The following is a 16,254-nucleotide window of genomic DNA, read 5'->3' as shown; positions in this document are numbered from 1 at the left end:
CGTAGTATGGCAGTGAGTGTATTCCCGCAAGCTCTCTGGTGAATTTCCACACGAAATTTTTATAGTTTCTGTATTCGGCTATGAAATTATGTTGGATTTAATATCCACTTCATTTATGTAACTTAATGTAACTTTACATTGCCAAATTGAAGCTTTTTGGCTCTTTATTTTAGTAAAAAAAAAAATACTTAAACAGACTGTATGAATATACAGTCTGTTCTCTAAGTTGTGGGAAGTAATTGCAATTAATTGTTTATAATTTGTTTTAATTATATAACTATACCAGTTTTCCTGGATATGAATTCATAAATATGGACTTGTTCTTGTGTTTATATTTACAGGTAAACATGAACACAAGAAAGAATCCTGTAAACTCCAAGACAAGAGAGAGAAAAGGATATTTGTCTTCCGGAGAAGCTAGGAAGAAATTTAGTCTGTGAACTGGATGGAAAGAAAATTGTAGGTCAATATGGAGAAGAGGTTTCAAAATTTTCTCTGGCAGTCCTTTAACATTTGGAAATGAAATTCTAGAAACTTTCCCTGGAAGAGGAAGAGGATGAAGGTCATAATTATTATTTTATCAATTATTTTTGTATTATAACCATTAGACATGAAGGGAGCTCTGATGAATGGCAGTTCATTATTTAAAAGAGAATAGTTAGAACATATCTTATGTGCACAATGAACTAAAGTTTTAATCACACCCTATTTCTGACAAGGATGATGATGATGTGAAGCAGCAATAATATATTTACGTACGAGTTATTTTTCTGTATAATTGCAACTGTAGACTGCCTATTAGCTTGCCTATTAGAATCAGAATATCCAGAACAGGGAGACAGTTCTTCATGTTGAAGTTAAATGGAATATTTACAGCACTAGGAAAGAATTAAAAACTAATTTTAATGCTTCCAATATTTCAGACACCTTCAGGGATTACAAATAACTTGTAACACACACACACACACACACACACACACACACACACACACACACACACACACACACACACACACACACACACACACACAGTGTGCCCTCTATGGGCATTTGTAGGTGTCCCAGGATGTAAAATGGGACCTCTGACAATTATTGTTTCCCAAATTTTGGGAAATTTTATGCATCTGCATTTGTTTAAATTCGGCTGATTTCTGAGTGTCGCTGCAAATTCTGAAAACAGTCTTTCCTTTTGGAATTTAATATAGTGGAGCATAGTGGTTTTCTTCGAGGAGATCCTGTGGGTTGTATCCAATACATAGTCTGTAAGGCCAGATTGACCATAGTTGTGATAGCAGATGTATGATTTGTGTTCATCTAAACAGATGGTCACTGATCTACCTGTCTGTCCGAAGTAAGCCAACTTGCAAGAACAGGGTACTTTATATACTCCAGGGAATGACAGAGGAGGGAGCTGATCTTGGGTAGAGCACATAAGGATAGAAAGTTTTTGGTGGGGCTTAAATCTTTGAAGAGGTATTTTTTTAAAGACCTGGCTATTTTTTCTGATGTGCCACAGATGTATGGGATGGTGATAGCATTTCTGAAATCCTTCTGAAGCGATGGCTGAGGAATGGAATGGGGGAGGAACTGATTTTTTTAATTTTGTATCACCACTGCCATTTGAAAGAAAGGTGTTGTGTATGTGGTTGAGTTTGGTTGAAAGAGAGGTTCCACTTGAACAAAGATTGTAGGCTCTATTGGTTAGAGTTTTAATAATGCCATATTGTTGAGAGGGATGGTGGTGGTAAAGTTTGTGAATGTATCTGCATGTGTGAGTGGATTTTATATATACAGTGAAGGAAAGGTTACCACTAGGAAGACATGTTACTAAGGTGTCTAGGAAGGGTAAACCATTATTATTTTCCTTTTCCATCGTAAACTGGATTGTTGGATGAAGACTATTGAAGTGACTGAGGAAGGAGTTTAATGTGTCTGGGCAATGAGACCAAATAGAAAACAAATCATCTATATATCTTAGCTAGATAAAAGGTTTGAGAGGGGCTGAGTCTATGGCGTTCGTTTTAAAAAATTTTCCATGTATAAATTGGCAAGAGGGAGTGTGGAGGGAACCCATAACAGTTCTCTCTATCTGTTTGTAAATTTTGTTCTTCCAAGAAAAATAACCAGAATTGATGCCAAAGGAAAAGAGATAGATCTAAGATATCTGAAGGAAAAATGTTTCAAGGTGTCATTTAAGGGAATATTAATAAACAGATTTTCAATCAAGGTTTTAAAATTAGTAGAATTCTTTATACAGGATGTGATAAGTCCAGTGAGCAGGATAAGCTTGCTGTTTTGACCATTTGTAGCATGGAGCATCAGTAGTATCTACTAAAGGTGTAAGAGAGAAATTCGGATTGTCAATTTTAGGTAAACTATATATGGAGGGGGGGGTGAACAAAAGGGTTTGGTTTTTTTTTGTAATGTCCAGTGGCTAAGAAGATACTTTATTAAATAAGTTTTTTAATTTTTTGACTTGCGTTTTTGTGGGATCGTGATCTAGCGGGATGTAGTAGCATGATCTCGAAGAATACTATCCATTTTTCGATTATATTCCATACCATTACCTTTATCCGCTCTGGTGATGACAATACTTTTTATCTTTCCATAACTTTCTGAGAGCAGCAAGTAGACCAGAAGATAAATTACTTTTTGGAGGTGACAACTGGAAAAGGATATTGGCGATGTCAAGTCTGATGTTGTTGGCTATTTCCAGAGATAAGCGACAGATTCAGTGTTCTATGTTGTACCTTATGTCTAGTAATGACACTTCTTTCAGTGTGATGGCAAAATTGTGGCTGAGGCTTTGGGCCCTGATAGCATCTTCTTGAGATTTTTCGAAGATAGATTCACTACTGTAAGGAGCAGTAGTGAATCTATTTGAATTTGTGCTTTAGATTTACACAGAATATTATACTTTTTGATATGCTTATTTTTTAATTTCAGGAATTCTTTTTTGTGCAGAAGAATTTGCAGCAGCACTCAGAAATCAACCGATTTTAAATAAATAAGGATGCATAATAAAACTTCTCAAAATTTAAGAAACAATAATTGTCAGAGGTCCCACTTTACATCCTAGGCCACAAACGTCAATAGAGGGCACATTACCTAGATAGGACTTTAGAATCACCCATGCGTTTCATTACATACTCTCTCTCTCTCTCTCTCTCTCTCTGTGTGCGCGTGCGCATGTGTGTTAGAAGAGTTATATGTAATCCCTGAAGATGTCTCAGTGACTGAGACAAAATATTAGAAGCATTAAAATTAGTTATTAATCCTTTCGAATCCCATCAAAAGATCTGTATATCAGAATAGTTATAACCCTCAAGTTATCCAAAAACAATGATATCATTTTAGTCCGTAAACCGCCACTAAGACAGAAGGGAGAGTTCCAATTCCTAATAAAGGTATATAAGAACATATTGAGAAAATCAAAATCAATTCAGCTAGTTATCTCCTTCAAATCTACTCTATAATATAAAATAATAAGCCTTTTTTTGTAACGTTTTTTGTGTCACGTTTTTTTGTCAAGTTATTTGAAACATTTTGAAACTCAGGGGCTAGTCTAAGTGTCGAGTCCTCAAAATTCAAGGAGAACTGGCCTACCAGTCTGGAACTCGGGAGGGGTGGGTCCCTAGTCAATCAATAAACTTGATGATTCCTTGCACTCAACCAAGGTCAGATAGGTTCCATTATCTCTTAAGGTGTATAATTGCCATGCCATATAAATGAGTGTATTTTAGTCAGTACAACTGAAGAGAAAAAGACTGAACATTTTATCAGTCACTATCAAAACAGCTGTGAAAGTGTTGATGTCAGAAAATGAACAGTTCCCTAATGATATAAATTCTAAAAAAAAGGGGAGGAAAATTCTTTACTGAGATATTTTTTATGAGTGTATACCAGAACAAAAATTACATTTAGATGGTAGATATAAAACATTTTAGAATTTTTTCAATGTAAGTGCAGTTATTTTTTTTACCTCCTATTAGCTTAACAAATGATCCTAGTAAATAAATCTTTTATACATGCTTCTTTACAAACCACGTAATTCAGAGGATGAGAGAAGAAATATTTGATCTTAACTGATTTTATCATATTATCTGCTCAGGAGGCTTACAAAAATATTTTCATATACATTCATCCCTACTTAAGTCCCTTTGAGTTACATCCTTTCGAAGATATGTCCGTGATCCCATAAAGAAATAAATATTTCCTTATGGGATCACGGAAACATTTCCAACTATTCTTTCTACCAAGATGCAAGCAAGCATAAAGTAAAGTAAAAAGGTTTCTATTTAGCAACAATGCATCATGCGAAGTGGCAACAGTGCATTCAGTGGTAACCTTCCACGGCAATCGGAATGTGTCTTTAACAGTTCCTCTGTTGATTTTGTTTGAGAAATAGGTTATTTGTGTACTTATCGTTAAATATTTCACAATATTTTGTGGAACATGGCCCCCCTACACGCCCAGTCAAGAAACCTAGTGAAAAATCACAGAAAAAGAGGCAAGCAATTGATCTTGAAGCGAAGTTGCAAGTTATAACGCAACATGAAGGTGGTAAGCCCGTCGATGTGATTGCACATGACTTCGAATGGTCTCATTCTACAGTGACGGCCATTTTGAAAAATAAGAATAAAATTGTAGAGGCTGTGAAAGGATCTGCTTCCATTAAATTGATGATAGTGATGAAGAAACGACAAGATCCTATGTGATATGGAAAAGCTACTTGCATCATGGATAGAGGACCTGAACCAAAAGCGCATACCCCCTTAGCACTAGGACCATAACTACTAAGTTTCTTCAACACGTCAAAGGAGAAAGTAGGTCCCAATTACAATTACGAATTCAACGCTTCTTTCGGTTAGTTCATGAGATTCAAGCAGCATTTTGCACTGCATAATGTGAAAATGTATGATGAATTTGCAAGTGCCAATGAAAAGGCTGCCAAGGAGTTTGTGGAGATATAATTGGATAAAATTGTTAAGGAGGAAAATTATTTGCCACAGCAAATATTTAATATGGATGAGACCCCTTGTTTTGGAAAAAAATGCCTGAGCAGACATTCATCCACAAAAAGCTAAAATCCATGCCTTGCTTCAAAGCTCTTAAAGACTGCATTAGGATTCTGTTAGCGGGTAATGTAGCTGGATATAAACTGAAACCATTTGTGATATGGCACAGTGAGAATCCACAAACATTCAAAAACATTAGGAAGCATACTCTTTCAGTTCATTAGCGGAGAATGAACTTGAAGAGTTCATTCTCCGCTAATGAACTGGAAGAGTATGCAAACTCAAAAATTGTTTGAGGATGCCTTAATCAATTGTTATGCAAGTGAAATGGAAAGCTATTGTGTGAAAGAAAATGTAGAACTTAAAATATTATTAATTCTAGATAATGTTCCAGGTCATCCTCCTTACATCGATGATCTTCACCCCAAGATAAAGGTCATGTTTCTCCCTCCAAATACTACTTCATTGATCCAACTGATGGATGAGGGAGTTCTTGCAATGTTTAAGGATTATTATCTAAGGAGAACTTTTTCACAAGCTATTTCTGCCACTGAAGGAAATGATCAGACTATCATGCAATTCTGGAATGCATTCAATATTTATTGTGCTATTAAAAATATTACTGTGGCTTGGGACGAAGTGCCCTTTCAATGCATAAGTGACATATGGAAAAAGACATTAAAAAGATTTGTGCACGATTTTGGAAGTTTTGAAAAAAATTAAGACCTTTGTAAATTGAGTGAAGAAATAGTGGGCCTAGCAAACAATCTGAATCTCGAAGTGAATGATCACGACATAGTTCAACACATAGAAAGTGCCCCTGAAGAGTTGACCAATGAAGAAGTGGTCGAACTGGAGGAACAATGTGTTGCAGAAGAGGAAGAACGAGAAAAGGAAGAGGGAAAAGAAAAACAAGAAGAGCTAGTTAAACAATTCACAGTGAAGGGTAGAAATTGCAGAAATGTTCTCTGCAGTTAGCAATGTTCTCAAAATGGCAAGACATGGACCCCAATGTTGAATGCTAGTTATTAATAGAAAGGAAAGTACATGATGCATTTGCTTACTATAAACAAATTTATGATGAAAAGAAGAATAAGCAAAGCACATCAGACATTTTCATCAAAAAACAAAAGGTTACACCAGAAGAGCTGCAGCCTGGTCCTTCAAATAGGGAAGGTAATGAAGATGTGATTGTGGAGGAAGATGTGTCATTATATAAGGTTAAATAAGGTTTAAAAATTAAAATGACAGTATTCTTATTACAGTTAAGTCCCTGATCTCTATAACTTTGTTGATTTAATGTATCGGCTTACGTCCGACCAACTTACGTCCTGACGGATGGAATGGAACGCAGACGTAAGTCGAGGGATAACTGTATTTAATATCATATTAGCAGTTAGTTATTCAAAAATGCATAAAAAATGTATTTGTATTAAATTTTCTAGAAATAGAGGTTATTATATAAATTCATCACCATTTCATAACCAAATAATTGAATTTGAAACTTAAAAAAAAGTTTCAAAATTGGTCAGAGAACAGAAATGTCATAGCATAGCATGCATACAACACAAAGACACTAACTCTGCCCAGGAGACTCATGTGTGCCTTGTATTATGAAATAAGGAAGGATTATACGAGAGATGTCCAGAAAGTAAGTTCCGTTTTTTAAATATTTTCACTGCAGCAGTGCAATCGCAACAGTGCACATGCGTACTGATTTGTTGATTCATTAGCAAGGTGTGGGTGCCATTTTCAGACATTCTCGCAATGCGTACACTTCTTGGTGTGTGTTTATAATATCTAAGAAAAATCAAATCACCCGCCGCATGTGAAATTAGGTCAGTTATCCGTTTCTTGAATGTGAGGAACATTAATGCAGCTGAAATTCATCGGCAAATTATCGAAGTTTATGGAAAACACGCACTGAGTGACTGCGTGTTCAGCCAGCATAACACAACAACTTCTCGTCACCTTTGGCTGGGAACAATTCCATCATCTCCCATATAGTCCTGACCTTGCACTAAGCGACTTTCACCCGTTAAAACATCTGAAATCTTTCCTTGGTGGCTGCCGGTTTCAAGACGATGAAGAGGTCAAAGAAGCAGTCAATACGTGGTTTGAGTCACAAGTGGCAACCTTCTACGACAAAGGTATACAACTCTTGGTGCCCTGTTATGATAAGTGTCTGAACAATGGGGGAAATTATGTAGAAAAGTAATTTCCAATAATTTTTTTTTTGTAAGTATATTTTTCTTTCTCTGACAGCCCATTGGAATTTACTTTTTGGATGTCCCTAGTAATATTCTCTACTGTATAATTTTATAATGACAAATCAAGCCTTCTAGGCTCTTTCCTCTTCAAGTATTATATGCTATTTTATAAAAATCTAATAAAAGATACTTAACAATGGCAGTATACAGAGCAGGCTAAGATTGTAACAGTCATGATAAGGAAGATGAAACCGGACTATGAAAAAAAAAAAAAAATTTTGCCAAACAAGTCAAGGAAAAAAAAAAAAAAAAAAAAAATATATATATATATATATATATATATGTATTATTTCTGGGAAAATTCCCATGTCACTCCTCTTAAAAACTATTATTTTTACGGCTATTTTTGCCCATTTTCGTTTAGGAGTGTCCCTTATTTATAAAAAATATAAAATTATATATATAAAAAAATTCACTCTGAGACAAGAAAAGAAAAAAAAATTACCATGGAATAGCAACCTTACGAAATGCAAATAGTAAGAAAGTGACAGATACTTCAGAAATAGCTGGGTTGTTAATTGAGCAACTTTAGTAAGGTATACCCATATTAGCACTCTAGATGCTGAGATGGAACAAGATGAAAGGGCAGAGGAATAAGAGCTAGGGGTATTAAAGTTATTGTAAATTTGATTCAAACAAGGGATACTGGCACAGTTGCTGAAAGAATGCCTCTGATTTGGTTATTCAACTTGTCTCGACATGAACACGATCCCTATTGAGTGCAAGGAAGGCAAAATAATTCCATTATAACTATGCCCAGGAGTTATGTTTGCCTTGTATTATGAAATAATGATAAATTTATAATATCTTCTATTTCTATAACAGCAAATTAAAGCCTTCTAGGTTCTTTCTTCAAATATGAAATACTATTTTATAAAAAATATAATAATAATAATAATAAATGGTAGCCAAATAAAAAAGACACAGAAATTATTAAGAATACGTACTGTGAGATGTCAATGTTTCATGATCTTTAAGAATTTTTCCAGCAAATATTAAGCACAGCTGTTCAACTGGAACTTGATATTTCTTGGCAATTTCTTCTTTCAACTATATTTGAAGAGTTCTTTTTTTAATTATTATTAGAAGCATAAAGAATTTCCAAAATACATTCACCACATGTGCATTTTAATAATGCTTATATATTACTCTTAAAAGTCTATTAATATTATACAGTCATTTTATCTCCTTCCCCAAATCTTTTCAAATATAATCTCGAACAAACAAAAAAATAAATTTAATTAAATAAAAAAAGTGTAGGGTGAAGGGCACGTCCTAAACTTTTTTATATCTTTGCTTAATCCAATAATGAATACAAAAAAAACGAAAAAGAAAATAATTTTGACAATCATTCTTTGAATAATATATATCTATATTATTCAAGGAATAATATAGATATATATGGTAGACTTCTCTAGGACATGACAAATTATGCAAAATCCAACTTGCCATGAAAAAAAAATTTACTCACCGATGAACCCCTTCTCCATTTTTATTTTAATGTTCTAAAAAGTCAACTGGAGCTCCAAAAATTGATTACTGGTTCTGTATTATTGTTTAGAAAACATTTCCTTTGTGTGAAAATCATTCCAAGAAGGAAAAGTTAATAAATAATAAGAATAGGAAGAACAGTAAACACAACAATGATTTTTTTCAAAAATTTAATCTATAACATTAATTTTTGTTATTAGGATGGCTCTTCATATTATGCAAATTCTTCTGTGTTTTCTTAAAGTTAAAAAGCAAATGATTTTGTTTAGAAAGTTATTTGTTTTTTATTAAATAAAAATATTCTATTTTATCCAGTCTGCATCTGCTTGCCATGCAGATGCAAACTGGGTAAGTGGGCGAGCATATTTGTCAAGCCATGGACTTGTCTAAATCAGATCTCTCCATAACTGTTTTATCATTTTAAATTATTTTTTTCAAAAAAATCATCCTTTTATTCCCAAAAGTGAATAGACAAGGCCATTTTAGTCCTAACTAACTTTTTTTGAAAATAAATGGGTATCACTGATAACTTTCCCCAAAGCTCTTAATAATTTTCAAAACATCTAAGTAGGAGAGTATTGCAGACAAATACTGGCATCTCTTGGTCCCTAACTGTAACAATATGTATTTATCATCATTACTGCCCATGGGTACAATGTCGGATGGTGTCTGATGCCTACTTCATCATCCTTTGCCACTTCTCTCTGTCCACTGCCAGATGACTTAAATTCTGCAAATTCTTTCCACACCACTGTTAGATCTTGAATATGAGAATTTATAAAAAAATTAATTCATTCAAGATTTAACAAGTCTAACATACCAACAAGGAGAAACTTGTACTTAAGCTATCAAAAGGATCGTAAATAGGGCTATAAATACCTTTAAATGTAGTATTATATAAGAAAATTTTTTTTATTCAAATCTAAGTAAAGATTTCCAATTTGTAAACTGTAACTATAAAAGAGTATTCTATGTGAAATGAAATGCTTATCAAAGTGTAAACAAAAGTCCAAAGTTCGTGGGCGAACCGTTCGGGTGAACGTCTGGCTTCAGCCATAAGCATTTACACGGAAAGCGGTGCGAGTTCGTTTTCCTGGAAGGCGCTACATAAGGGTACAAGGGTGTACCGGATCATCTTGCAGGCAAAGGAGATGAGTGCCGTGCAGAAGAACGTGGCAGTAAAGAGGGTGCTAAGGATGCAGAATAAAAGAGGTTTGTTCCCCTCTCTCGGGGCTTTTTGTCTTGTTCTCCTGACCCTTTCCAGGTGTTTTACATGGTTGGACGTTGGGCCTCTCTCGCCTTATGATGGATTCCAGATCACCCTGAGATGTTAGATGTCATCACCCGCAGTTCCAGCACCCTGACTAGCTATCTCCTCGGGACAGAATTCCTGAACCGGCAATTCTAACGAGGACTAGCAGCATCAGAACCAGGCAGATGTGGGCACATCTGCCAGACATTCGGTAAAGCCAAGTAGGATGACCTCTATGAGTAACCACGTGGATAAAGGCCTAGCGAAGATGTTCTGATCCCAATTCAAGGAAGAAGGATCAGGCTGTGTAAGACGGAAATGTGAATTAAGGGGCAGATCTGTTAATCTTCCCAAGAGCTGGTAACGTACAGAATTTTGTTATTCCTTTCCCACTTAGAGTGAAGAAATGTTATATAGTTAGTGAGTAAGGACAATGTAGCATAGAACTCTTAGGTGATTATCGATGATAGCAGTGGCTTAACTCCACTGAGCATTTTGTTAGAGAAAGTTTATAGATGATTTGTGACAGGTATTTTATGTGAATAACTAACATAATTTAGAAGAGAATTGAATGGATGAAATTTGAGACTTGTATAATGTGTAGTTTAATGCTTAATCTTATAGAAGGAGATAATGATTGTATCTACAGGGGTCCTCGAGTTACATCGGAGATCTGTTCCTATGAACTGATGCAAGGTGATTTTCGATGCAAGTTGGAATTACCATAGCTTAAGTTCCCCCCCTTTCACTTTTCAATACCTCAAACAATCTTTTCGCCTTTTCTTGAATTAACGAGGCTAATTGGGATACGGCGTTGATACTAGTCTTACAGCCAAAGAACAAGAAGCCTTTCCATCTCAATCATGAGTCTACTACGTTTTTTTGTAATCACAGTCAATTTCATAGGCACCAATATTTTCACGTGTTCAAGGATGCGAACTTTATCCTTGATAATAGTCCCGACTGTGGTACGACTTAAGTTCAACGCGCGGCCGATGTTCGTTGGAGTTTCTCCCTTTTTTGCCCTTTTAATAATGTCTAATTTCACTTCTAATGTAATGGCTTTCCTTTTCTTCGACACACTGCCATCAGAAGAGTCTGCCTTATGTTTGGGAGCCATATTGAAGGGTAAAAAGTCACAAAAAAACACAAACACAAAAGTAAGTGAGAGAGCGGGTGTAAACAAAGCACGTGATACCCAAAGAGTGTATACTGGGACTCAAGCGATGCCACCTCTCCCAAACAAACGACGCGTAACAGCATATTCTTCCACTACGCTCACAAACAAGTTCGCCCACGACGTTTGAATTTTACATCGCGCTGCTTCAAGTCGAAATTTATTTTTTAAATTATTTATGGGATTACCGCCATAAAGTCGAAACGATGCATGTTGAGGACCCCCTGTATTTGTGTTTTAGTTGGTTTAACTAGTTCTTTACTTTAGAATTACAAAATATCTCAATAATTGTGTTTTATGTTTTGTACCTGACATTAGCCTGAGAATGAATTCAAATTACCACTCATAAAAATCAGAACCTAAGCGGAGTAGAATAGATGTTTAAAAGACATGATTGCAAACGATATTAAACATAATTGATATTAAGAATTTCGGTACTAAGAATAAGCGTTGGATTCTTCACCTCTGTATGTTATCTGAGAGAGTTTCCCTAGTTAAGAATTCCTTCTAACTTAAAGATATTGGCTGGCGCAGTGTAACAAATAAATTTGCCAGTATCTGATCGGGAGACAATCTCAGACAGTAATCACGAAGGATTTTGTCCCTAACAAAAGATAAACCCTTTGTCTGAGTAACTGATACATGTGATTCTAGAAATCAGCCAGATATATAGATAGTCTTTCTATATTGTGTACCGGAGGCAAAATTTGGTTTAGATCTTGAGAGTAATTAGGGTAAAAGCAAATTAGATCTAAATAAGGAAAACAAGTATAAATTAAAACAAAGTCACGAAAGTGGCGACATAACACCACTCATTCACATCATCTAACCACTCTCGCCATGGCTGTCCTTTTCTATTTATACTGTCCAGTGTACCAAGAATCAAGGATTTGATCTTGCTACTGCTATCCATTCTGCAGAGGTCCAAAAAACTTTAGTTTCCTCTAAATTATTTTCTGCATTAGATTTTCTTTGCAGTTTACTTTGTAATACAGTTCTTCATTTGTTATATTTTGTACCCATCCAATTTGAAGTATCTTTCTATGACCTTCTTTCGAACGCCAATATTCATCTCACAGAATCTTTGACCATTACCCATGACTCGCAACCACAGAGAACACTTGTGACTATGCCTGTTTCCAGCAGTCACAGCTTTATGGGAAGGTTGTAGCTATGTATTACTATCTGAAATAGTGACTTTTATGGTTGATTTTCTTAAGTTTCAGGCCAAAAAGTCAATTTACTAAGGCAACTGATGTGAAGTCATTGGCCACTATATACAAGTAGCCCAGCAGTGAAGATACTTCTCATGCAAACAGCGTTCGCTTACATTTGGATAAAGGATAACTGGATAATTATCTGTTATTCAAAAAAACTGTTATTCAATCTGTACATTAATGATAATGGGAAGGATTTGACAAGCAACATACAGCTATTTGCTGATAATGCAAAGATAGGTAGGGCCAATGTTCCCTCTAAGCTGTGCGCATGCGCACACGTTTTACAACTAGCGCACAAAGCAAAAAATGTGCGGACACTAGATTTTCAAGATGAAATTAAAATTTCTTTATTTACTTTATTTCTTACTTCTAACCAGATCAATATTAAATACATATAAAATATTTATGTTAGCTCTGTGATTAATGTCACACAACTTACTTGATGATGGTAATAACACACACACACTTAGAATCCTATCTAGTACAGTCGGTATCGTGTTGGCGTCGCATGCGCGAAGTCCCCGGATCGAGTCCTGCCCAAGGCTTGTGAATCATGATTTCTGACTGTTTACTGGGGAGGCTAGCTACTGCCATGTATGGTATCACAGTGGGGAGTTGGGGTGACCTGGCTGACGTCCCATTGACACCAGAAGGTAAAGAGTGACTAAAATCTTTTAACTTTTTTGCTTAAATGATCAGTATGGTGACTCGTATGGGTGCGCATATACTTTTCAAATGAAGGCAAATTTTGCATGCACACACAGCAAAAAATTAGAGGGAACATTGGGTGGGGGTGATCAAGAATGATGCTGATATGGAGTACTTGCAGAATGATTTGCATAGGCTGGAATTGTGGACATGGGAAATGGACGTCAGTTCAATGTTAGTAAATGAAAAGTCATGCACTTTGGCATGATTACATATTCAATGTCATATTACATTGGCAGGATTATGCAAGAAGAAACTGATCTTGTAGTGTTATAGATAGCATGTCGTAGTTCGGGGGGGGGGCCTTGTACAATAAGTTATTCCATAACTTACCGAGTTCGATTTTAAAATGGTCTCAAATCAGAATATTACATAAATTATAATATAAGGTGATGTAAGATATAAATGAAAAATCAGTTGTATTGTATAATATGGATGATTTAATATTATCTGTAAAACTAATATGTTCAAAACAAAGGAGAAGGATTATTCTTTGAAATGAGTCAGCAGACAAGTTGCCAGATTAGGAAAGAACAAAAGAAATGCCCTGAAGGAAAAGGTTGCAGGGACTTGCAAAAGTTTAAAAAAAATCAAGAACAAAGACCTCGAAAAAAGGGCACAAATGTGACGTCAGCACACCTGGGGATAGGTGCAGTGGAGGAGAAAACAAAGAATGGAAAGGATATTTAAAGAGACCTGGTGAGTAGGAAGATGAGATTAACTCGTTCTCCAGGGATCCACTCATCCTCTAAGGGTTCACCAGGGTTTGCTAGGGTTCCACGAGAGTTCCCAAGTGTTCTGCGAAGTTCCATAGTTGCTGTGTTTCTCCGCGACCGCCAGCACTTGTAGTCAGGAACCGATGGAAAGGTCTCGAAAATGAAGTCCAAATCTCCCCAGTAATTTATTCATAAGAAAAGCAAGCAGTCGTCGACTACAGAGGAAAAGAAAAGGAAAGATATCATTTATTACTCGCATCAAGATGCCATCAAAGACAAATGATTTGCCACGATGTTCAAGTGAGAACAAGGAGCATCCTAATCAAGACAACAATATGAGATGTCCTAACGGAACCTTTGCCATAACGGACTGTTTGTAAAGGAGATCCACGAGTAGCTGTAATATATTTTTGTGTTACAGATGTGTACAACTGTGTGAAGGTGTGAAGTGTTTGACTTAATCATGTATAATACTGTGTTGTATAACAGTGTAATGTATAGATAGCCATGTATGATAGTGTATGTTATATAATACAGCGTGAAAATCAGGATTTAGATAAGTTAGGAAGGATGGCCATAACAAATTACTTGTCAAGCATGTATTTATAGGCCCTTCCAGGCAAACCAGCCAAAATAAATGACTTCTTAAACAACACACTGATCTGATTATTGCCAATGCACTATCTCGGAAAAAAATTACATATCTGTGTGCTGATAGGATATTGCCACAACTAGTTTAAGTGCTAAGTAAAATAAATAGAAACTTCTGTTATAGTTACGAGCCCTTATATTGCTGATATTCCAAATTTCAATCCCTCACACTCGGAAATTCAGTCTGGCTGCCACAGTCGAAAAACAAATAAATTTTGCCAGGCTGAAGAACTTAAGGGACTGAATAAGTTACAGACATATGGCTGGCGGCAATTGAAATTAGAGTGGTCATACGATTTAGGATTAAGGCAAGGCATAAAAGGAGAGGAAAATAAATTCGATGTAAGTGAAGAAGAAACGTAAAGGAGAAACTTTATCTCTCTGTAGTATAAGTTAAAAATTAAAGTAAAGACAAATTTTGCAAATGGCGCAGTCAATCTAACTAAACAATAAGTAGAACAAAAAATTTTACTTCACTTGGACTACTGTGCACAGGTCTGATATTCTAGTTTCTGTTCTGATTTCAATACAGTTGAGAGAATGCAAAGGAGAGTGTTAAAAATGATATCAGGATTGTGGAATACTGATTATGCAAATAGATTGAGAATATGTAGACTGCAGACACTAGCAAATAGGAGAAAGAGGGGTGATATGATTGAGCTGGTGCATGTAGTATGTGGTGTACCTCAATGAGTCTCTGACTCCCTGGAGGTCTCTTTATTAAGGAGACCTTCAGGTTTACATAACAATTAAATATTGCTAATTTAGAACTCCGACAATTAATCTGTTGACTGTATGGAGGTCTGTTATTATAATATTGTGCGATAACATAACTTTTAAGATTAAAACATAAGTTTGGAAAGGTGGTTGCATGGTATGCACCTTTTGCAGTGCATACTATGATATTATGATAATCTGTTTTCTCTCCTATCCATCAAACTCTGCAATTCACATCCCTCAACTTCTCTGCATAACTGACATTCCAGTCCTGATATTTCCTTGATTATTTGTCTCGACCTATTTCAGTGTTTCCACATCACAATGAAAACTAGGTGACCAAACCTAAGCACAATAGTCCACATGTGGTCTGACCAATGCTTTATATAGTGGCACAATCACCAAACTTATCCTTGTCAGTGCACTCGTTATCATAGTGGTAGTGTGATGTGCAGTCTTTAACTCTGCTTTAACTCTCTCTGTTAAACACTTAAAATAGGTCCTCTAAACTTCAGTCCACTGTCAACAATCACCCCCAAATCTTGCATCTCATCTACTTCTTGAAACACAGTTCCACCAATACGCAGCAGAGAATCTCAGCATTCCAAAATGCAACACCTTGCATTTATTAATATTAAAACTACGACCCTTCTTGTTTGTGCAAACTAAGTCTATTCAAATCTTTCCAAAGTGAATAACATCAGCAATAGTCCTCATAATTCTCCCAAACTTTGAACTGTCAGCAAACAACTGAAAATCCCCAGTCAATCCACACAAAATATCATCAACAAATAAGTTAAGCAGCAAAGGCCCAAGAATTATCATCCTTTTCTGAGACACTGCTTCATCATGAAAAATACAAGTAGTATTTTTCAGAGAGAAAATCTCCAGTCCATCTAACCAATGTGTTACATATACCCATCTTCTACAGCTTGTAACCAAACTATCATGTTGTAATCTATCAATACCTTTGCAGTCTAAGAATATTATTCCAACAAGTCACCTTTATCATGAAATGCAAGTAGATTGCTAAA

The 16,254-nt window shown here is 35.6% G+C and overlaps 1 protein-coding gene across 1 annotated transcript in view; it reads right to left on the bottom strand.

Moving 5' to 3' along the window:
• Positions 1-16,254, bottom strand: part of Ubqn (ubiquilin) — a 249,211-nt gene that overhangs the window by 203,526 nt on the left and 29,431 nt on the right. Inside the window, exon 2 of the mRNA XM_090403922.1 lies at positions 8,236-8,338. Coding sequence (XP_090260048.1) covers positions 8,236-8,338 — 103 coding nt within the window. The remainder of the gene's footprint in view (positions 1-8,235; positions 8,339-16,254) is intronic.

This window comes from Typopeltis vanoorti, chromosome 14 (genome assembly GCF_054136105.1).
Source record: "Typopeltis vanoorti isolate ZY-2024b chromosome 14, IOZ_Tvanoo_1.0, whole genome shotgun sequence".
NCBI classification, from domain to species: domain Eukaryota; kingdom Metazoa; phylum Arthropoda; class Arachnida; order Uropygi; family Thelyphonidae; genus Typopeltis; species Typopeltis vanoorti.
This window is presented reverse-complemented; position numbering and strand designations above follow the sequence as displayed.